Source organism: Emydura macquarii, unplaced genomic scaffold (genome assembly GCF_026122565.2).
Source record: "Emydura macquarii macquarii isolate MOO-44397 ecotype Brisbane River unplaced genomic scaffold, CSIRO-AGI_Emac_v2 contig_799, whole genome shotgun sequence".
NCBI classification, from domain to species: Eukaryota; Metazoa; Chordata; order Testudines; family Chelidae; genus Emydura; species Emydura macquarii.
The window spans coordinates 819,849-842,609 of NW_027130936.1; the positions used below are offsets into that span (position 1 = coordinate 819,849).

The 22,761-nt window shown below is 49.4% G+C and overlaps 1 protein-coding gene across 1 annotated transcript; it reads left to right on the forward strand.

The window, feature by feature from the left end:
• The first annotated feature begins 415 nt into the window (after positions 1–415).
• TBC1D21 (TBC1 domain family member 21) lies at positions 416–19,159 on the forward strand. Its single transcript, XM_067543222.1, has 10 exons — positions 416–478; positions 4,225–4,328; positions 6,263–6,357; positions 9,710–9,820; positions 10,869–10,969; positions 12,145–12,241; positions 13,281–13,378; positions 16,538–16,654; positions 18,884–18,973; positions 19,064–19,159. The coding sequence occupies exons 1-10, from the start codon at positions 416–418 to the stop codon at positions 19,106–19,108; spliced, it is 921 nt and encodes a 306-aa protein (XP_067399323.1). The 3' UTR covers positions 19,109–19,159.
• Positions 19,160–22,761: the final 3,602 nt, after the last annotated feature.

Below are 22,761 nucleotides of genomic sequence, written 5' to 3' on the forward strand. Positions count from 1 at the left end.
CACACAGCCTCATAATCACATTATACATGGGATGTAGCCTGAGACCTACTAGATCCATTGTAAACACGTCATCAGCAACCCAGGAGAGGGTGACAAAGTCGGTCAGCACCATGGCCTTGACTGGGGTCTGATCTGAGCCAGTGTCTAGAGGGGAGCTGTTACAGAATGCCCTTTGTAGGGATCCATACTCACAAACCCTTTGTGATGAGTGCATCTCTATGACATCATGGCAACTCTCAGCAACCAGCTCAGTCTGTGTCTGCTCCTGAGACGGGGAGCACCATCTCTACAGGACTTCTAGCGTGGGCAGAGAAAGGACAACCTTCTAAAGAAACTTACATTTGCCATTTGGTTTCACATAGTATCTGTCTTGCAGGGCTCTGGTGGGAATTGCTGAGGGCAGGTGGAAAGGGCTATGGAAACCGTCTCCCCACAAGTGAGCGTTTCGCTAATCAAATCATCTCTCTCGTCCCTACTGGTAAGTGTATTCTCCTGGACTTCCATCTTCAGAGCACGCATCCACAGCCCCGTGAGATCAATGCAAAGATTCCCAGTGACCTCAATACCAGCCCCAGAAAATCAGCCATGATGTCACTAATAAAGATAGTTGAATAAAGACATCTAAAGGCAAGGGGCTTCCAGAACGTTTTCTTCAGCCTGAAATAAACTGCAGGAGCCTGGGGTGCTGCGGAGAAGGAGAGTGGAGGGTGAGGGGAACAGAGGAATCTATTCATTGAAACAAAAATGTTCTCATCAGCACAACCCAGCAGCACCAAGCCAACAAGCTTCAAGGAAGTACCTGTGTGGGAAGTGCTTACACTTTCTTCCTGAAAACGATCCAGAATATATTGCTGGCATAGCACAATAGTCAATGGGTGGCGAATGAAGCAGTGAGGTGGAGATAGAAGGGGACTGAAGATCTAGGATACCTTGGAGATGTTCTTGACTGGGAACGTTTTTGGAAATACCAGGATCCTGGTGCATTTCTAAGGCAAACAAATGTGCTTTTCATTAGTCAGAGAGACTGGGCCAAATTCTCTGCTTCCCTCATTTCATTGACGTCCAAGGAGGTGAGAATTTGGCTCCCCATTTCTGTCCGGGATATAAACTGCATCCAGAGAAGGGATGAATGTGAAATCCCCTCTTGCTTCCCTTCATCTTGGTGTCAGCATTTTAACAGTGATCTCTGGTGCATGCCTTCCTCTTCTCCTCCCTCAACATGTATGCTGGCATGGGTGGGAGGTCATGCTAGGCTGGCACCACTATCTGTCTGGTGCTCTCTTGGCATCATCTGGCTGGAAGTCCATTTCTGCATGGATGCTCCTGCACCTTGCAACTTACCACTTGATTGTTTGGTCTGTGGGATACAGACCCTCTGCAGTTCTAATGAGGTTTGCGCACTCGGCCTGGTTCTGTGGATTTGAATTGCCTATTTTTTCCCCTTGGGTTGTTTCTAATTAACGGTTCCATCCTGCACTTTTTTTGCCCTTGACCTTCAATGTGAGAATGACTGGATCTTAACTAAGGAGAATTTAGGCCTTGGGCACCATTTTCAAAAGCATCAAAGGGAATTAGACTCCTAAACCCCATTTCCACCAAGCCAATGGGAATTAGTCTCCTAAATCACATAGGCAATTTTATAATTGTTATCCCCTGTCTGCACTGGGGAAATGTATCATATTTGATCATGTATTAATTAACTCAGTGTTAAACACAGTTTAGCACCTAGTAGAGACAAGGACGTGAGGTTAACTACAACCAGCTGACGAAGAGATGAAGGATGGTTCAGTGTATACGGTGCTAGATTGACATTCAGGACACTGGGTTCAGCTGCTTGCTTTGCCCTGGACTTCCTGTAGGGTCAAAAACTTCTACTCTCTATGCATCAGTTCCCTGTCTTGAAAACAGAGATGATAACTCTGTTATAAGGGGGGCCATGGAAGAATTGAGATTGAATGCAGTGTCATCACTAATAGTCTCTATATGATACTTCTGACTATGTGGTCAGCAAAGAGGGAACCCCACAGCTCTTGATCTCAAAGAATGAGCTCAAAGCCAACACGTTGGGGATTGAACCAGGGACCTCCGAGCTAAAAAGCATAAATGGCGACAGCTCGAGCGAGGGCTATAACAGACAAGGCAGTCAGGATACTTTAGAAATTCTTGACAAGAAGTGCTTTGCAGTCACTTTATCAGCTACGGAAGTACAATCACCTCTAGGGTGAAACGTGGCAGCTGTTTAGCAGCACAGAGCAACAGTACATAGCAATTTAGGAGGGGGCATGAAGGATAATATCTTTCCAGCTGCAGTGCAGAGGGATTTAGGTAAGCACAGTGCAATCTTCCAAGATGGAATTTGACCAGGATGTTGGGCACCAATTCTGGAATTTCCCCAGAGTTTTTAACATCCACAGCGGGAGGGATCTGGATGAGATATTCCCCTGGATAGATTTTTGAGGCCAGAAGGGATCGTTGTGATCACCTAATTCTTGATTTGAATTAATTCTGAGCTCTCTTTCTGTCTCCAGGGGCTGAAGAAGGTGCCTATCGACAAGGCTGAGTGGGAAGGTTATTTTGATGAGAGTGGCCACCTTGTGAAATCTCGGGATTTTATTTCATCCAACATCCTGGAGAGGGTGAGCAGGGCCTGCTCTGCGATGTGACAGAGAGCAGGCAGGGCGGGTATCTGACGCAGGGGCTCTGGTTGCAGACAAGGAGCACTCGGGGTGGGCATAAAGGTGGCATCCAGACTCTTATCCTCCCACAAGCCTGAGGCCATATTGGTGTCAGCCTGGACCCCTCCACCAGGGTAAGTCAGAACAATATGCTGCCAGCGAGAGTCCTTCATTCACACCTTTTCCCCAGGAACAGCTACACTGGCTCTGTGCCCCTCACGTTTTTCCCTAGGCAAGGAGAACCCCCAGGAGTTAAGTAGCCATCGTAGAGGCATGAACCTCTTCCATCACAAGGAAGGGTCTGGCCTCTCTGGTGTTATTTCAGCAATGCCAAACTCCACCCCGGGATTAAGAGGATCTTAAGGAGCATTTGAGGACAGCTAATCCACCTGAAGGGTTGGTGACCCCTGTCGACCATCAGACCCTGGGAGGTATCATGTGCTGAGGTTGCTGTGACAATTTGGAATCCAAGCATTTTTGGAAAGAGATGCCATTGATCATTTCACATTTGTGCAAGAAGCATCACTGGACAAATAATTCACTGTCAAATATATTAATTTTTCTCTGGTTTCCCAGGAAAGCACAGGAATTCCTGGCTGACTGACGTTCCTTCAATCACAAATGCAGCTCATTATACTTCTTTGGTTTTATATTCTGGGATTTGTTTACAAATGTATCACTCTTGCCCACTGAGAGAGAACGTATTTTATCACAGATAACCTGTTTTTTAAAAACCAGTAAAAATGGCTCTTCATTTTCATGAAAGCAGCCATGGGAACCTGAGCTGACCCCGGAGAAGCCAGCACCTTTTCAGAGAACTGTGAAAATGCCTTAGTTCCCTTTCAACTTTGCCAGTAGTGAGAAATCCTAGTGCTCAGCCTTAAATGCAGGTAGTTAGTGCTTGTGCTAGCTCCTGCAGACACAACTCCTCCCTTGTGTGACTCCATTGACCGCAGTCAACTTACACAGAATCTGATGTGTGCATATTTTGCATTTGCTGGACTGCAAGACCTCCCTTTGTGACTCAAAAATCACCGTTTCAGTGCTCTGAACTTTTGGTTATGCTGTGCCCAGAGAAAGTTTATAGCTAGAACCAAGAGGAAATGCCAATTATTTTTCATGGGAAATTTCAAAAGAGAGTTGTTTGAAATTCCTTATGAAAATGTTTCAGTTTGTTGATAAAAAAACTGAGAGTGAAAACCAAGAAACTTTTGAGTTTTACAACAGCATTTCCTGTAAAAATGATCAGTAACAACGTACACAAGTTTTTTGCTTGTACACCAAAGTTGTTTACCCCATCCCCCCCTCATTAAAATTAAAAAGTTTGTAAAAAAAATTGGAAATGAGGCCAAAACCAAACTTCAGATTTTCTGCTAAAATTCCGTTTTCATCAAAAAGCTGTTTTCCATCCAAAAAACGTTTGGATGAAAAAATGGTGACCATCTCGATTTATGGACCTGAGGACTAAGGAAATATTCAAAGATTTGAGGCCCCAGGACTCAACTGGGAGTGGACCCCTAACTGCCCCCTCATTCACTGTTCCTTTCAGGGCCTGGATCCATTAGTGAGATCAGAGGCCTGGAAGTTTCTCACTGGCTACTACTCCTGGAGGAGCTGTCATGATGAGAGGCTGACAGTTGAGAGTATGAGGAGGTACGGATCTCTCTGTTTGCAGCTCTCTCCAGAAGGTTTGGAGGTGCAGCTGGTGGTTTCACATGCATCCCTGAGAACTTGAGGAGGAGGATTACGTTAGCAGCTGTGAACCCCAACAAAAGATCAAGGCCCCATTGTGCAGACAGGAAACAAAGAAGAGAGCTCCCAACCCCCATGTCAGACAGGGCGCCCGGGAAGAGCTCAGCTCTGCACAGGCTTGGGAGGGAATGTTTCTGTCCCCTGGAAGCTGAGTGGTATAAAATGGTCTTAGCATGAGTGAGACAGAGGCTCTAGTGGTTATAATAACAGGCTCAGTGGCTCCATTACAGTTGGGTGGTGGATTTTTCACACACCCCGTTACATTTCAGACTTTTCCATGCACTCAGGACCATCACTTTGTAGAGGTCAGGCATGGACTGGGGTGGAAACAGGTGCAGCAGCTGTGCCTCAGTGGGAATGTGACCCACCGAAGTTCAATCCTTAGGGATCAGACCTTGCTGTGGTCTGTCCCTGAAATCCCTACTGACGTCACTGTGCCCACAGACGACCTTCAGCCGTCAGCTTCTTTGCATCTAAAATCCTCTTGTCATTAGCACTTGCCTTGGAGGAGACAGGAAGGAAAAGCCTAAATGTGTAAGTGGAGCACAGGGCTAAACTGCAGGTGAATTTTGTCAAGGGTAGAGGGGAGGGGTTATTGCCATGGCAAAAGAATGGCAAGAAATGAGTGGAAAAGACACCTGGGTTTTCACGCCACTGGCTGCGTAAGCAAACCCAGGACTTCCTCTGCATGAGCAAAAAGAGCTGCCTCGGAGAACCAAGGCTGTAGCACGCTCGGCAGCCCCTATACGTGGCCCACTCACTAGTGGGGTGGACGGAGTGCCATTCTGAAAGGGTGTGGGTAATTGCCATTGGAGATGCCCCACAGCAGGAAGTGTGATTAGAAGAAACCGGGGAGGGGCCACTGTGTTGGCTTCCTCCGGTAACTCTCCCCACCCCCGCATGCGGCAGTCACCTTGAGAATTTCGCTTTTGCAACATTTCCTGGAGTCTTCCCTTTTCCCTGCCAAGCTCTTCTTTCGATTGCAGCTGCTCTGTGGTGAAGCCTGGCATTTCGCCCAGGTTGCTAGGGTGCACACCAGAGTGCCTAGGAGCTTCCCAGTGACAGCTGGGAGAGAGTCCAGCGGCCCCTCTCTTACCACTATAATAGTAAATATGTATAGCGCTATCCTCACCCAGATCAGAGCCCCTTTGTGCTGGGTGCTGTACAAATGTAGGAGAGAGACAATTCCTGACCTGCAGTCTATGTTCTAAAGGACTGACTTCCAGGGCACCATGCTGATATATACCCACTGAGGATATGGCCCTGTTCTTCCTGCTCCTAATGCACACGCAGCCTTTTGTCTCTGGAGCTAATGGAGAGGCTCTATCAGTTGTTAGCAGTATAGGGCTTAGGATGTATAAATGATGCCTACTTGGTGTGGACTGCTGCCCCGCTCATGTGGTGACTAGGCCCACTGGAGAGTGCTGAGCCTCTGTCTCAGACAGATACCTCTTTTAACTCAGGCTGTAGAGGCTCATGTATTAAGATCCGGAGGTCCCAGGTTTGATCTCCACTGCCTGTGAACCACCGAAGGCTATTGACATGACATGTGAAGTTGAACATGGTGCTGCTCACACGTGCCAGTTCATTGCAGTATTAGATAGACAACCCAATTCAACTCTTTGTAAAGTCACTTATTTTTGGCAACCTAGTACTGGCAACATTTCTAAATAAAACAGATCAATTGCCTCTTTCCTACCCCATGATTTCCTTCAGTGACTGTGAATCTTCATTCACCAGGTTCTGCTTGGTGCAAAACTCTTAGCAAAGCGCTTATGCCAGTGTGCTCCATTCTCGCATTGTGTTCTCAATAGCTACCTCCTGCATTCTTTCAGGAAAAGTTACGAAGCCTTGTGCAACATGTACGACAGGATCCAACCGTTGTTGGAGACAGGGCATAGGGACTTCGTGCACGTCCGCAGCTTCATCAGTAAGTTGTCACAGGGGTTGAGTTGCATGTTTCCGGGGTAGAGGAGCAGGGGCAGCAGATAGGTGAGTAAGTGGATTTGGCAGGCCATGAGCCCCTGGCCACATGTATCTCCCTAACCTCCCGGGGTCACCCTTCACTGGAGGTTCTGACATGAATCGCTCAAGTACTGGGCTCTGTTCGCCCTTCAGAAGCCTTAAGGACACCTGTAGTTTGCTTTCATCCTTCTATCTGCGCACAAGCCTTACTCACAAGCGGTCAGCTTAGCTCGGACTGTGATCATTTTCCATCTCATCAGTTAAGCAGCATTGGCCCTAGCCTTATCTGGCGGCAGACCTCCAGATGCAGCCAGGCAGATTATTTGTATGATTCACTAGGTAGCATTGCTCTTTCTGTGTTGTTAATGATTTGACGCTCTTTGAGGGGGCTCTGTACTGCCTTTCAAATGAGATGTAAAACAAAGGTCCTGATCACTGCTAGTCGTTAACAGTCCCATGCCGCTCCCGAGAAGAGCAGGAGCGTTAACCCTGGTGTCCTGGCCAAATTCCAACTCAAGTAATTACATTGTTGCTTACCTACATTTCCCCCCTACAGTTCCACTTTGTGACATTCTTCTAGTCCTGAACTGCAGTATTTGATTGCTTCAGCTGGTGAATTCCACATCTTTGCCTGGGGCCATCAGCATTTCAGAGACCGGCCAAATGAAAAAGTTATATAAAGAAAGATCCTAGATAGAGATGCAGTAAGAGAGAGCCCAGGAGCCTGGAAATCACCTTGGGGTCCTTCGCTTGTGGATGAAAGGAACTACAAAAGCGATTAGCATTATTATATTCATATTCCCATTTAGCCTTCTCCCAGTTGTACAACAAAAGGAATATTAAAAGATACTGAAAGTTAATGTTACACTGATTTGTAACCTGAATAAATCAACCCAGCTGGGACAGGAAGGAGCCTTAGTGCTTTGGTAGGATTGAATGGAGTCTTTAGCTGCAATTAACTCTCCATCCTGGTGGGGGCCCTTAGAAAAGCCAAAGTCATAGAAATTTATGGGAAGGAACCATGAGAGGTCATTCAGTGCAGCCCCTGGCGCCGAGGCAGGACCAACTACACTTAGACCAGCCCTGACAGATTTTTGTCCAACCTGTTCTTAAAAACCTCCAGTAACAGGGATTCCACAACCTTCCCTGAAAGTTTATTCCAGAGTTTAACTATCCTTATAGTTAGAAAGTTTTTACTAATATCCAACCTAAATCTCCCTTGCTGCAGATCAAGCCCATTACTTCTTGTCCTACCTTCAGTGGACATGGAGAACAACTGATCACCGTCCTCTTTATAACAGTCCTTCACATATTTGAAGACAGTTATCTAAGTTCCCTCCTGAACTTCAGTTTAGACACAAGACTAAACATGCCCAATTTTTTAACCTTTCCTCATAGCTCAGGTTTTCTAAACCTTTGGTCATTTTTATTGCTGTGCTCTGGACTCTCTCCAATTTCATCACATCTTTCCGAAAGTGTGGTGAGCTGAGGCTTCACAATGCTGAGCAGATCAGGACAATTACCTCCTGTGTCTTACATACGACACTCCTGTTAATGCACCCCAGAATGTTATTAGCCTTTTTGCCAGTGCATCACATTGTTGATTCGTATTCAATTTGCGATCCATTATAACCACCAGATCCTTTTCAGCAGTACTACCACCTACACAATTAGTCCCTACTTTGTAGCTGTGCATTTGATTTTGTTTCCTAAGTGAAGTAGTTTGCACTTGTCTTTATTGAATTTCATTTTGTTGATTCCAGACCAATTCTCTAATTTGTCAAGGTAGTTCTGAATACTAATCCTTCTTCCATATTGCTGGCAACCTCTCCCAGCTTTGTGTCATCTGCAAATGTAATAAGCAGACTCTACACTCCATTATCCAGGTCATTAATGAAAATATTGAATAGTACCATATCCAGGGCTGTAGGACCCCCTAGATACAGCCTCTGAGTTTGACAATGAACCACTGATAACTGTCATGCATCCAGCAGAATGTGTTTCATCTTGACTCATAATTGAGTGGGAAAGAAATCTCATTTTGCCTCTGCATAAACCAGTATGTAATTCTATTGTGGATACCAACCACTGTCTCCTTCAGTGCAGCTCCCTTGTTTAGCCTGGCTTAAAATGTTCCGAGTTCCTATGTTGCCACACCCCCTGGGCCACTTTGCACCCAAACAGAAGGCCCCAGAGCCAGTAATTCACCTTGACTGGATGGAGGGCACTGACTTAAAGTGACATGCACATTGTCTGCCATTTGGCAAGTTAGCAGCAGCTGTAGCATTGTAGATTAGCAGGGGCTGGTGTTGCCATCCATGCCCTGGACCAGTGTGTTCTTCCCTCAGGAGGGCATTTTGACATTTGCATTTTACCTAGCCAAGATTTGGCCTGTTTGAGCAGAATTTCTCTTCTTTTTCTTTCTTGGTGACTGTCCTTGCTACTAAGAAGGAGTTATAGTCTCCAGAGGTGCGCACAGAGTTCAGGTGGGAATGCAGCCTAATAAAATCCCACACTCCCATTCAGGGAGTAGCACTGCTAGCACATTGGGAGTGATTGTGGACGTAGAATGCCCTGCCCTGATCGGCAGCTCTGAACTTCTGAGCGCTGAGCCGCTTCATACTGCTCACCTCTGCACAGCTGTTTTACCACAAGATCCATTCTGTCTGTGGTCGGCATTTCTAATACACCCATCACTGTGGTATCTGGGGCACAGGCCATTCACAAAGAGTAAGAGCAATGCAAGGGGGCGGATTCTCTGCCTACACATTTTCCACTCAGTGCAGCATGGAGGGGGAGCTGGTTATGTCTCCCGGATTCTCTGCTCACTCCTGAGGCAAGTTAGAGCATCCTAGAGCTGCTCTGATCTGCACAAGATGGCATCAGTCTCCTAAGGCCTGTCTGCCAGCTGAGGCTAGCCAGAGCTTAATGTGATCTGGACACATCCCCTCCCTGTCTTTGATATGCCCCCTGAACCAGAGGTGGCAGGACAGGGTGGAACAGAAGCCAGCTGTGCCAGTTGTATGCCCACTGGAGACTCCCTTCAACTGGGGAAATCCTCAGCAGTGGAGGTTGGGCCAGATCCCACACCCAGAGCAGAGCAAAGGGAACAGAGCAGAACGAAGAACCTGGCCCAGTATGTCCAGTCATGTTATCATGTGCATTTCCTTGGATAGTCCTGCAGCTATCAAACAAGTAGGTCCGGATAAAATAATGAGTGTCTAAGTTCCCCTTCACTACAGAATCTGAGCCAGTGATACAATCTGCTCCAAGCACCCTGCTCCACAAGGGAAACGTGGCTGTTTCTCCCCCAACAGACTCCGACCTGCAGAGACTGTACATCCGTGATGCACAAGGCAATGCCATGGTGGACAAGAAGCAGCTGGAGAAGATCCTTCTGCTCAGCTACGTGTGCAACACAAAGGCTGGTGAGTGCTGGGGCAGCAGCACACCTGGGCATCGGCAAAGGCTCGTTATTGCCTCATGGAGGCGCATTTCTGAAAGAGGGAAGTGATGGTGGTTTCCACTGAGTGATGGCAGGACAGGTGAGGGGTGTGTGGAATGGCAGGGGACCCACATCTAGAAGAATAGGAGGTGGTGGTTGGGCTGGGGAAATCATGAGACATGGAGTGAGTAGGAGGCAGTGGGGGATCATGGGAAGTGGGGTGAAAGGGGCATGACTGTATCCACCACTTTCAGTTTTCCTATTCAAGCATGGCCAAAATCCTTCCTCCAGACGCTCCCCAACCAACTGGTGACATGCTCGGCATACCATGTAATCACTCCTGGGACATGCTCAGACACCCCGGTGATGGGCTCATTATAGAGATCTGAGTAAAAGAGAACACACGTAAATCTCCCTGCTTGTGTGTCCCTGCCCCCCGATGACCAGCTAATCTCCCACAAGCTGAATCAAAAGCATCTGTTCTTGTTCTGTGCAAGGGCAGAGCTTCCAGAGTGTTGGTGATCTGTGCACGGTGCACTCGCACAGGCTGCCTCACTGGAACTGAACTCCCCTTTCCCCATGAGAGGTGCCCCCTCCCAGGCCGAGCTGAGGTGGTGGAGTAGGGGAGGAGGTCAGCAATGGTATGGCTAAATAGAGGACTTTGAACTCCAGTATTGTCCATGAGACTCCTCCACCCGGCAGTGGCTGTTGTCCAGGGCATTCTGGTCGGTGTCCTCCAGATTAGACCCAGTGACACGCACCCCTAGGCCTGTGTTTCACTCCCCTGTGATCCGTTCATTTCTGGGACCTGTGGCCCCTCCCTTACCAAAGAGGGTGGGGCCTTCCATTGTCTTGGTGAGCTCTGCCCACAGATCCCCGTTATCATGTTAGAGGAGAGCGTCCGTGAGCACGTTGAGCTAACCCCCAGTAAGGTGCTGGTTCGTAGTGTGTTTCCGGACTGCTGCAGTTGGGTGTTTGCACATCCGTCTGTCTTTACGCGTGGTGTGTCCGTATGTCTTCTCTCCTGGCAGAGTACCAGCAGGGATTCCACGAGATGCTCCTGCTATTCCAGTTCCTGGTGGAGAAGGAACATGAAATCTACTGGCTGTTTCAGTTCTTCCTCCAGAAAACGGTAGGTCAGAGGTTTGAAGGCCCTGGCTTTGTGCCCTCAGTGGGCCGCCCAGATGACCAGCCTGCACCGATGCTCCCTGGAGGCAATCTGCCTGACCTGCCCACCCACACCCAGCTGTGGCAGGCACCCCAGAGACAAGAGGGCCAGTCTGCCCCACTCCTGGCTTGCAAACCCGCCCATGTGTCCCCAGGGACAAGTCACCTGATTCAACTTTCCCTCCCAGCCAGCCTGTGCCCCCCTCCCCCTCGAATGACAAACAGCATGGCTTGAGCCCTGCGGAGAAGGGAGACGGAGCCAGCCCTGCAGGACATGCCCTGGCTGCGGGTGGAAGTCGAACAGTTGCGGAGATGGTTGCTTCATCAGAAAACCTTGAACAGCAATTTGGCAAAACATCCCTGCCAGTCAGAATGAGGGTGGGAGGGCAGTCAGCTGTTCCCTAACTCCTGTGACCCAAGAGTCTGACCAGAGCTGAAGCCAAGAGGCTCCTGGGTTTTGTAGTTTGGTGTCTTGTTTGTCCTGCTGTGAGCAGGGAGTTGGACTAGATATCTTCCAACCCTCATCTGCTATGATTCTATGAAACTCACCCCAGGAAAGCTGCAAGCAAACCTGATGATGATGATGTCCTCACCTTGACTTCCTACCATGCTTGTCAGGGCATTGCAGCCCTCAGAGTTGGCATGGCAGAGGCATTACCCCCTGTCTGCCTCAGAAAGACAGACCACGCCAGGCGCCTCCCAGGCCAGGTGTCTATGAGCACTGTGCAAGCAGAGATTATCGCTAAGGCATGTTTAACTCTAGAAATATGAGTGCATGCTTACAGAAACAGAGAAACACAAGCGACAGTGTGCACTGTTTGTGTCTAATGGCTGGTCTGCCAGAGGGTAACAGCCTGCTGCTGCTTCCAGCTAATGGGAGTATACCTTTTGCTTAAGCAGTAGCGATCTATACTGCAATTCAGAAAGTCCCAGGTTTAAACCCAGATGGTGACTCATGAAGGAGCTTGTTTCACGTAGATTTGGGTAGTGTAAACCCTGGCCAGATCCATTCCTGGGGTAAGGCCAAGGAAGTTATGGGAAGGATAAATTTGGCTCCATGGATTTAACAGGAGGCCATAACCAAGCTGGGCCATCTGGTCTCTTCCTGTCCTCCAAGCCTTCCTGAATTGTCTCTTCCAGGAGCACAGCTGCGTTGTGAACATTGGGGTCGGGAAAAATCTGATCATGCTGAAAGCTGTGATTGCATTTATGGATCCCATCTTTGCAAAGCACCTGGGTAAGTCCTGCTACCCTCCCTCCCACCCAGAGAGCCAAGAAGCAAATGCTACTGGAGCTCAGATGGGGTCATTTCCAGGAGTTGAAAACAAAACAAAGTAGCCATTTGCAGGGTGACAGGCTTCCCCTGGCTCTGCCAGATCCTGTGAGCGTGAAGGCTGAGGCCCTGAACAGAGGATTTCCTGACACTGGGGCAGGATGGTGGATCTCAGCCCTTCCTATCTTTTTTCCCTCACCACTCTCTTGTGAATGGCCCAGGGACGGGCAGAGGAAGTGGTCCTCTGGCCTTTCATAGAATCACAAAACTGGGCGGCTGGCAGGGACTATGAGAAGTCATCAAGTCCCGCTCCCTGCGCTGTGGCAGGACCAAGTAACCCAAGACCAGCCCTAAGAGGTGTTTCTCTTTTAAGCCTCCCTTTGCTGTGCTGAGCTGCCCTTTCCATAGACTAGAAAGACCAGACCTGACTTCCTTAGGGAACTACTGATGACACCATGGTGGAAAATCCAAGCTATTCCTTCCCCTTCTGGTCCTAAATGCACTGTAGCTTCATGCCACTCCCAAGGACCTTACATGGGTTTCACTAGGAGACTTGAGAATGATTGGGATTGCCAACACATCCCACGTTCCACAGGGTAGTTCCAATATTGACTCATATTCTACAAGCCACGGGGAAAGGCTTTCAGGAGTCTCGGGATCTTTTGGGGCTGTGCAGCATCCTCTTGTTATGATGTAGTATGGAGTTGTCATGATGATGCCTTGGTGTTGCACGGCGATGTAATGGCATCCCATTCTGCGACAATGTTACCACATGCTGATGCCACATTGCCTCATGACGATGAGAGCTGGCAACGTGGCAAGGCAGTGTCCAGACATTGAGACAGGATGAATTTGCTCCAGGGAACAAACGTTTAAAGGTGGCAACCCAAACAAAGCCACTGAGCAGAAAGCCCTAGCGTGAGAGACCCAAATTCACACCGGCACAGGCTTGGCAGTGAGGGACGCCTCGGTCCGACCTGACTTTGCTTTTCTCATCTTCTAGAAGGGAAAGGCAGAGTTGTGCAGTCGCTTTTCCCCTGGTTTTGCCTATTCTTCCAGCGAGTCTTCAAATCCTTCGACGACGTCTGGAGACTGTGGGAGGTGAGACCTTTCTACCATTCTCTGGCTTTCCTGGCGCCTGAAGGCCTGATAGATACTCTGCGTGACTTTCCCTTCTCCCTACAGAGGGCAAAGATTCCCAGCCAGAAAGGTGGCCTGAGTGACATGCCAGAGTGGCTGTGACTCCAGTCCAATGAACTAATAACCCCTTGAAGCATTTATGTGACTGAGGACTAATAATGTGGCTTCCTACAGAGTAGGACTGGAACTTAAAGCTGGTCACAAGTTTTCCCTCAAAATTGGTTTTTGATGTGGGTGTTTTGGGGTTGGGGTTTTTCTGAAAGAAAAAAACTTTTTGTGAAAAGTGGTTGCTTGCTTTGAAAAATTGTGATTTTTGTTGTTGAAATACCAATCTCCTGAAACCTGAAATATTTCCTAGATTCCAAGGCCAGAAGGGACCATTGCAATAACCTAGGCTGACCTCCCGCATAACCCAGGCCAGAGAACTTCCCCCAAACAATTCCTAGAGCATTTTGATTTGGTAATATGACCTGGTGTGCCATGGCAGCTGTAGGTCTGTTTCCTCTTGTCCCTATTCTCTATGGGTCTACAATTCCCATAATGCACCATAGCCAGGGATTCCCATTATACACCACTCTTCCTCTGCAAGAGGGAAAACTGTGATTCATCATGGGAGATGCCGGGCGCCCAGGCAGCCTGGCCTATAGACAACACTGGACTGGGACTTTGGAGGCATTGTCTCTATTTTAGGCTTTGCCACTAGCCTGTGCCTCAGTTTCCCCATCTGCAAAATGGGGGTAAGAGTACTGACCTCGTTTGTAAAGCACTTTGAGACACGCTGATGAAAAGCGCTCAGAGATTATGATGATTTTTGAGACTGGGACAAAGAGCCAGCTGAATAACAGCTTCCCTGAGGAACCAGCGGCAGTTTTGGCTGAAAAGTTTCAGTTTGGGCCAAAATTTATCAGTATTCAGATTTCCACTAAAAATGTGAAATGTTCTGTGAAATGGAACCCTATTTCCTGAGCAGTTCTGCTAGAAACTCCAAGGGAGTGGAAAGCTCGAAGGTGGAGCTGGGCAAAATTCTCATAACGAGTCTTGTTACAGCCCTGGGACTTGGACCAGGGGGCTGGGAAATGTGTGAACCTCAGCTGAGCTTACATGAGACATGCGTTGACATTTTCAAAGCTATGTTATTTTTATTTTCATAGAGTTTAAGGCCAGAAGCAACCACTGTGGTCATAGAATCATAGAGTTGGAAGGGACCTCAGGAGGTATCTAGTCCAACCACCTGCTCAAAGCAGGACTAACCTCAGCTAAATCATCCCAGCCAGGGCTTTGTCAAGCCGCAGCTTAAAAACCTCCAAAGATGGAGATTCCACCACTTCCCTAGGTAACCCATTCTGGTGCTTCAACACCCTCCTAGTGAAAAACATCTGAGCTCCTGAATTACACTGGCTAGAAAACCTTGCCCAGTGAGTCCAGACTCAGTAGGGAATGATCCTAAGCGGCTTTTGCACCTACAGCTTCAAGAGGCAATCTCTACTGGAATCTTCCAGCCAGACTGTGAGATGGGTATAACAGAAACCTCATTGGACAGCATAGCATCTTGGGAGGTCCCTGGCCCAATTTTGTGGGCTGGGGAGGTTCAGATATTTTGAGCGAGCTTCTGAACCTGGGAGACTTTCTTATGGTTTGCCCACTGCCAGCCTTCACTCATGTAACTCCCCTCAGCTTGAAAGATGACAACATCTAGTGCTCTTCATCCATAGCTCTCAAAGTCTTCCCCAGAGGGGGCAAGGATCAGTATCTCAAAAGGGGAAACTGAGGCACAGAGAGTCTTGCCCAAGTCTCAGCACAGGTTAGAACACAGCTCTCCTGAGGCCTAGCCCAGTGCTCTAACCCCTGGGCTGAAATCAGTAGCACTATGCTGATTTACACTAGATGAGAATTTCCCGATATCTTTTACCCAAGTAACTATCCAGAGCCCTGTGTGTGTGTCAGTTCCAAGGGGAAGAGGGGGTTGTTGCTGCAGCAGGATATTTGACCCACCAAACATAACCCTCTCACTCAGTGTTCCCCTTTCCCATCCCTCTCCCCAGTGGCTTTCATTATCTCAGTCCCTGTTTGCACAGAGCTCGCTCTCCATGCTCACCTGCCTGCTGAGTTCTGCACGCGGCAGCCAGTTGCTTTAATTATTCTCAGGGCCGTGCCGTGGGAGGGGAAACTCTGCCTGGGGCGGGGAGGAGGGTATCTTAACTCCCTGTGCAGACAATGCTGGAAATCAGATTGATTCAGACAAGCCAGCTGCCAAAAAATTGCAAAACCCCTTTGCCCTCATGCAAAACCCAGAATTCATCCCGCAGCAAATGCAGCTGAGACCAAAGTAGATGAGTTCATTGCAAGGTGAATGACAAGAGAGAGAGATGGTTAATTTGCACTTGCTTTATATTTTGGAGTCTGTACAGAACCAGCACCCCGGGTTGGAGCAAGCTGGGGGGCTCTGTTGAGATGCCATGTTTTGGCTGAGATGTTAGGCTAAGGGCCTAGGCACTTGTTCTTCATAAAGACATCCTACTACGCATTTTGCAAGAGGTGAAGCATTAGCTCCAGTGTTGTTGGCCAAGATCAGGGCCCTATCGTGCTAGGCGTTGTATATATAGCCAGAGACAGTATCTATGCCCTAAGTGCTTATCCTCTGAGTAGGCAAAGGGACGATGTGTGTCCCTGCTTTACACTCAGATGGGAAGCTGGGGGTCAGAGAGAATAAAGGAATCAGGGAATTGAATCCAGCTCTTCTGAGTCCCATTCATGTGCCTAAACCACAAGACCAACCTTCCAAGGAGATGCAGTTCCCCTCCCTAAAATTGCTCCTCTAATTTCATGGGCAGCAACTGTTTCTTCATTTCCCCTATTTAGTTGTGTAGTGGTGCTGCATGGTCTGAAATAGCTGCCTTGTTCCACCCCAGAGGTGGCTGCATTTCAGTGGCAGATGACTCATTATCTCAAAGTTGTAGTCTATGAAAAGCTTTGGGATCCTCCAGCATGAAAGGTGCTTTCGGCTGCTAGTGCACTTGGTTCCTCAGACAAAAGGTTCAAATTCCACTGGGTTTGGATGGAATATGGAAATCGCCTCTGATGTTTTTCACTGATTCGGTCTCACGGTCTGTTTCTTCACAGGTATTCCTAACGGGGATGCCTTGCAGAAATTTCCAAGTGATCGTGGCCTACACCATGTTGCAGGGGGTCAGAGACCAAATCCTCCAGGAAAATATGGGTGGAGATGACATTTTAATCGTGAGTCAGCCAGCAGGGAACTGATGCGTAACACAGCCTGCCCCTCATGGCCTCGCCCCTCCCCTAGGAAATCAGTAGATGAGGGAGGAAATGCAATGCACTGCATCTCCTTTCTGGAGGATGGGTTCAAATCCAGCCCTTCTCAACAGCAATAGCTAGAGCTCTGCGCAGATACAAAAATGTGGATCCACATCCACCAGAATTGATTGATATCCGACCTGCCATCCGCAGTCTCTGTCTGCTAGGTCATCCGCACCTGCAGCTCTGGGTCCCCAATCAGCTCTTTGGAGGCCAGCCCCGCTGCAGTTGCTGCCCTGCTTTGGAGGAGCGCTGCCTGAACCGCTAATCAGCGGGCCGGCAGGGGAAACCCTTGCCCCTGGATCTCAGAAGCAGGGACGCAGCATCAAAGGCTATGAGCTGCAGACAGCAGCTTCCCTGCCTTTGAGATCCACATCTGATCCACCATTCCCAAAAAACGGATATCTGCAGGTTTTCAGGGCTCTAACAATAGACTGTTGCCATCAGGTAGCTGTTTGGTGCCCTGAGTGAGATGAGTTGGTGGGTCTCAGGCCAGGTCCTAGTGGACAGCCAGCTACATCACCAGACACACCTTTGTGCTTGGTATGGACTGGCCCCCTTGCTGGCAGGGATTGAATGTGATTGAAAGGACACTCCCACCCACTGAGGTGGGCCTTCCTGCTCAGGGATGGGACACGTGGGGAGGGAAGCATGCACCTCCACAGCAAAAACTCTGCCTGCCCTGTACCCCATGCTCCAGGGCAGGCAAGTGGCACTTTCCCCAGGCACTCAGTTGCCTGGTCAGTGATTTTAATGGAGGTGGGCCCAAACATGGACACAGGATCCCTGAGCCTTGGGGATGTTCAGACCAGGATCCAGATCCAAAGGCTGCAACTTGGTCCTCTTCTGACACCCAGAACTTGAAGGAAGCTTGTCATGATTCCTGGCCTGCCCTTTGTGAAGTGGCCCTAGTTTGAATTTGTAAAACATAATCTCTAAGAATGGATGGGGAAGGACAAAGAGGAGGGGGAATTTTCGAGTCAAAAAGGGAATGAAGAATCTAGAGCCCTGGTTCCTTCCTAATGCAGCAAATTCGTTCTTCAAGAGGACTTACGAGGAAAGATTTATTATAGGCAGAGCTAGCAGTGCTGCGTGGAGTTAAGGTTACCCAACACTTTCTATTCTCTGACCCTGTTCACACTTGCTTAAAACTTTACCAAACTTTAACTATTCTGGCTGAAATTTCCCATGCTAGGTGTCGGCCTCAGGCTGATTATTTCTGGAGGTTTCTGCAAAATCAGTTCAGCCATTTCCAAGAACAAGATTCAGGACAGATACGTTGTTTTGCCCATGTTAAAAATTCTCTCACAACCGTTTTGTTGATGCTCTAGCGCCCTCCCCCCCGTGCTTTGGCACTGGGACTTGAAATCTGGTGGGGGGGGGAGGTCTCCTATTAAAAAGACAGGGGTCCTGTGGAAAAAATAGTATGTGATCATGTAATAAAGACTGCATCATAATGCATACGTGCGAGGGGGGCCCAATTAAGGTTGCACAGAAACCATAGTTCTGGTGTGTCTTGGCTTTGCAGTCTGAGCATTCTTTTAAGGGAGTTTTGCATGTGTAATATAGGCCAGGGGCCCTGAAGGAAGAGTGGCAGAGGGCCAGGAGTGATGGTCGTGTTCAGTATTCAAAGATCTGAAACACCGATAAGGGAAAAGGATTGATTGGATGATCAAAGGAGGAATAAATAGGAGTAATCATCAGATGAAACCCAGCTAAGGAAAATGTCAGAGCAAATCTCCTGTCAGTCTGAGCTGTGGGGCTGTGGCGCGTCTCCTATAGGAAGTGGTAGGTCTTTCAGTGGCACAGTCATTTGAAAAAAGGAAAGACAGCGAGAATAAAAAGTGAAGCAAATGCGTAGGGTTCAGATTTGGATGAAAATACAGGTGGCTCCTTGGAGCTGGGTCCCCCAGTCCCAGCAGCAGCATTGAATACCTACCGCCCTGGCTAGAACATCCAGCAGGTACACCAGGACCGCTGGGTGGGGGCAGCAGTAGAGCCAGGTTCTGAGCAGTAGCGGGACGGGGGGGGGGGGGTGATGGTGCCACCTTCAGTGATACCTATTGGCTTGAAAAGGCGCTGCACATATGACTGCCCTCTATTCGCTCTGCCCAGGTCGGGGGTATCTCCTCTCTCCTTCTCACCCTGTAGGTCTGTGGGAACATCATAGACCTGGATGCAGATGAGCTGATTTCCAAAGCCTGCTCCACATACACCCTGCTCATGGAACACAAGGACAAGGTAATGGACAGCGTCTTTTCCTGGCTTATGCTGGCAGGATGGCATCTCTGGGGAGAAGCATCTTGTCAATGTCTCCCTTTTTCTCCGCAGGTCCCAGAAGATCTGAAGCAGTTCTTCAGCCAGGGAGACCAATAGGAGCAGAAGGGAAGCTGGCAGGGTTAGCAATAAACATGCATGTGACCCAGAGTGATTGTTATGGCAGAGGACAAGGAAAAGGTGTCAGATCCTGGCCCTGGTACTCTGCCATTCTGGCAATATAAATAGACCAAGGGACACCCTCCCCCCCCCCGGGAATTCCATCAGTTCCGGGGTAACCTCAGCTGGTGTGGAAAGGAGTGCAGCACCTAGCGGAGCAGGAGCTCATTGGTAACTGTAGGGGAGCCCCAGGGGCTGCTCTGATGTATGCACACTGGGCCACCCGTCCTAGACCAGCTCCCAATCCCGGAGGTGCAAGAGTGGCATGAAGCCACCTTGGTAACCCCTTGGGCTCCTGGGCCAGTCCCACCCCTTGTCCTGTGTGCCCGGGTGGCACCAGCAGTTCCCCCCACCCCCCAGACTGCAGCGGGCGATGGCTCTGTGCTGTGCAAATGCAGACAGCTCTAGGCAGGGAAAGTGATTCTGCTGGAGCCGGATACCGTTAGTAACCTGGGCAAGCCAGGGGGTGGGCACTGGTCTTAGAGCCTGCACCTGGCCCCCGACCGGACGGGAGCCAACTACAAGTGTTGGGTCCGGGTGGGGGAAGGCAGCTGGACCAGCTAGGGCTCCGGGTGGGTCGGCGTGGCCGCTCGCTGCGCCTTGTGTGCTGTGCAGAGCATGTGCCGGGCTGTGGCAGCGTTCTCAGCCCAGCGAGGCGCTGGCCAACAGGAGCCGGGCACTCGGCCCTTGGTGCACATGTCTGCCGCCACCACACCAACCCGCCGCACAGGAGGGGCAGAGACGCAGTGACTGTGCTGACTTGGGTTCCGGGGGAAGGATCAGGGCCAGGTCGAGGGGCTTGGGTCCGGTTTGGGCCTGAGTCAGGCCTATAAATTAGACTCAAGCAGCCCTATAATTTCTATTGTGTAAATAGGCAACTTTAGACCTTGCATCTGTCCCTTCGAAGGCCTGGGCTTTCCAGCCCTGGAATCCCCTTTCCCTCTGCCTGTTCAGGCAGCCGGCGATCTTTCCTTCACCCTAGGCTTCCACTGTGATCCTCTGCTGTTTGCATTGGGTTCCCAGCAGGATGCAGCAGCTTTGCTGTATGTGCAGCCTTCTCCTGGCTGGCACAAAATCCTCGCCAAGCCGTATGCTGTCATGCCCGTGGCTGGTGGGGAGGGCTAGGAGCTCCCCTGACACAGCTCTGCCAATGCACCTTTTCCAGGTCACCAGTGCTCCTAGGTAGTCCAGTCTTGTGCACCACCACACCTCCCGCTCTTCCACGGCTGGGCCCCCAAAGCTCTGCCTGCACACCTGAGTCCTGCCTTGCAGCCCCCTCTGGTTCTGAGCCTCTGCTGAGCTCCAGCATTGCTCCTAGTACCCTGGGCCCCAGCACTGGGGTGGCGATGGATGCACCAATCCTGCCCCCTGCTGAACTCACCCTTTTGCATGTTCCCTGCTCACAGCACCTGAAGTCAGCCCAAGTGCGGGGTTTGTCCTGCCTCAGTTTCCCCTCCCCCAGTTCTGCTAATACTTCTCAGTCATGACCTGCCCTCCAACACCCTCTGCTGGATCTGCGCCCAGAACCGAGGTAGGCAATGGAAAGACTCTGGTTGACTTCAGTGGGCTTTGGATCAGGCCATTAATCCACTACCAGGACTCAGACCTTTCATTCGGTTCTGATCTTACTTATTGGGATCCATTTTGGCTAGAGTGAATCCAAGTTCCCCGGGCACCCCTAGTGTGCTACGGCTGAATCCTTGCTACATAAAGCTGAAGTGCTGCCTAACACCTGTTCGCATTTGATGGGGGACCTTAACGCTTGTCAAACCTGTTCTGACCGGCTCATGTCATGTTAATACCCAGCCTGCTTTCCTGACACAGTCACCCCCTTTCATTCCAGGGGTTGGGGGGAAGCCAATGGTCTACTAGGCAAAGGGAAGATCATCACCCCACAAGAAGACATCAACACAGTTGTGAATTGAACCTAGCTCCATGCAGGGCTTAGCCACAAGACCAGCCTTCATCTCCTATAAGGTGGATAGAAAGCTGGCTAGATCATCAGGCTTAACGGGTAGTGATCAACGGCTCGATGTCTAGTTGGCAGCCGGTAGCAAGCGGAGTGCCCCAGGGGTCGGTGCTGGGGCCGGTTTTGTTCAACATCTTCATTAATGATCTGGAGGATGGGGTGGATTGCACCCTCAGCAAGTTTGCAGATGACACTAAGCTGGGGAGATCTGGTTCCAGCGAAGGAGATCGTGAGCAGCACTCCCTGGGAGGGAAAGAAAAGAAACTGCAAATACTATCACAGACTGAGGGGAGCCAAGGGGTTGTGTTCTGAGGCAGTGGGCCTGGGGTTCACGCCCCCATCCTATCTTGACAGCAGTGTTATCACGTTAGTGTTCTATTCGTGTTAAGTGGGAATAGTGTTCCTGACACGTCCAAAATAAAAGCTGTTTGTTGCACCTTACTGGTTATCAGTCTCAGTCAGTTCAGCCGGTGACAGATCCGGTAATCAGGTGGAGCAATTGTGAGTGATTTTTAAGGTTACACCCTGGGATGCAACCTGGAAACTGTGGGACCGCTGTGCCCCTTTAACTCTCTAGCCTGGGCTGTCTCTCAGAAAGCCTCGCAAGTGACAAAGAGCAACCCCTTCCAGGCACTGTTATCACCTACCCAACAGCAATGCAGAGCTCCACACCCAGCTAGATTGCATGATGCTCCCTCTCACCCTGTGATGCTTTTAGCAAGCTGCAAAACTCAGGCAGGCACTGCACTTATACAGACAGGGACACACCCAACTGAATTACGTGAGTGCTTTCCCCAGCCCCTCACGAACCAACAATAATGATGCACCAGCCAACTCTCCCCAGCTCTCCAGCACTGTACCCCCAGAATTATACCATCGGCACTGGTCAGCAGCCTGACCAGTGTAAGCTCATTTACCAGTTTGCCATTCCCTTGGTGTAGCGAGGTCATGCGCCAGCCTTTGTAACCTGAGCAGATTTTCCAGTCACTTCAACCAAACACACTGTTTCAGGTAAATTATAAAATAGATTTATTAACTACAGAAAGATCAATTTTAAGTGACTATAAATGGTAGGCATAAAAGATCAGAGTTGGTTACGTTAAGAAATAAAAGTAATTTCACAATCTCAGCTCCACAAACTAAGCAGGATTTAAATCAAGCAACATCTCACCCTGACAGATGGTACAACCAGGCTTCTGTTCCTTAATACACAGGCTGGAAAGTTTCTCCAACCTGGGACTCCTTCACCCAGTTCAAAGCCGTTTGTCCTTCAGATGTCTTTCCAGGAGTTGAGTTGTAGGGAGAGTGAAGCTAACTGATTATGTCATTTCCCCTCTTTTATAGCTTCTTCCAGGTTGTTGGAAAGGTCTCGGGCCATGACATGGGGCTACCACCCCACTGGTTAAGCAGTGTTCCACTGCCTACATGCTCTCTCTGTGAACAGTCCCTGATAATGGATTCTTCCTTTGTTGGGTGATGGTGAGCCATTAATAGTGTCTGGCTACCCCATTGTTATACCTGAAAGGCTGAATGTGGGTGTTTCCCACGTCACAACACATTTTAGTAACACAGAATCATAGAATCACAGAATATTAGAGTTGGAAGGGACCTCAGGAGGTCATCT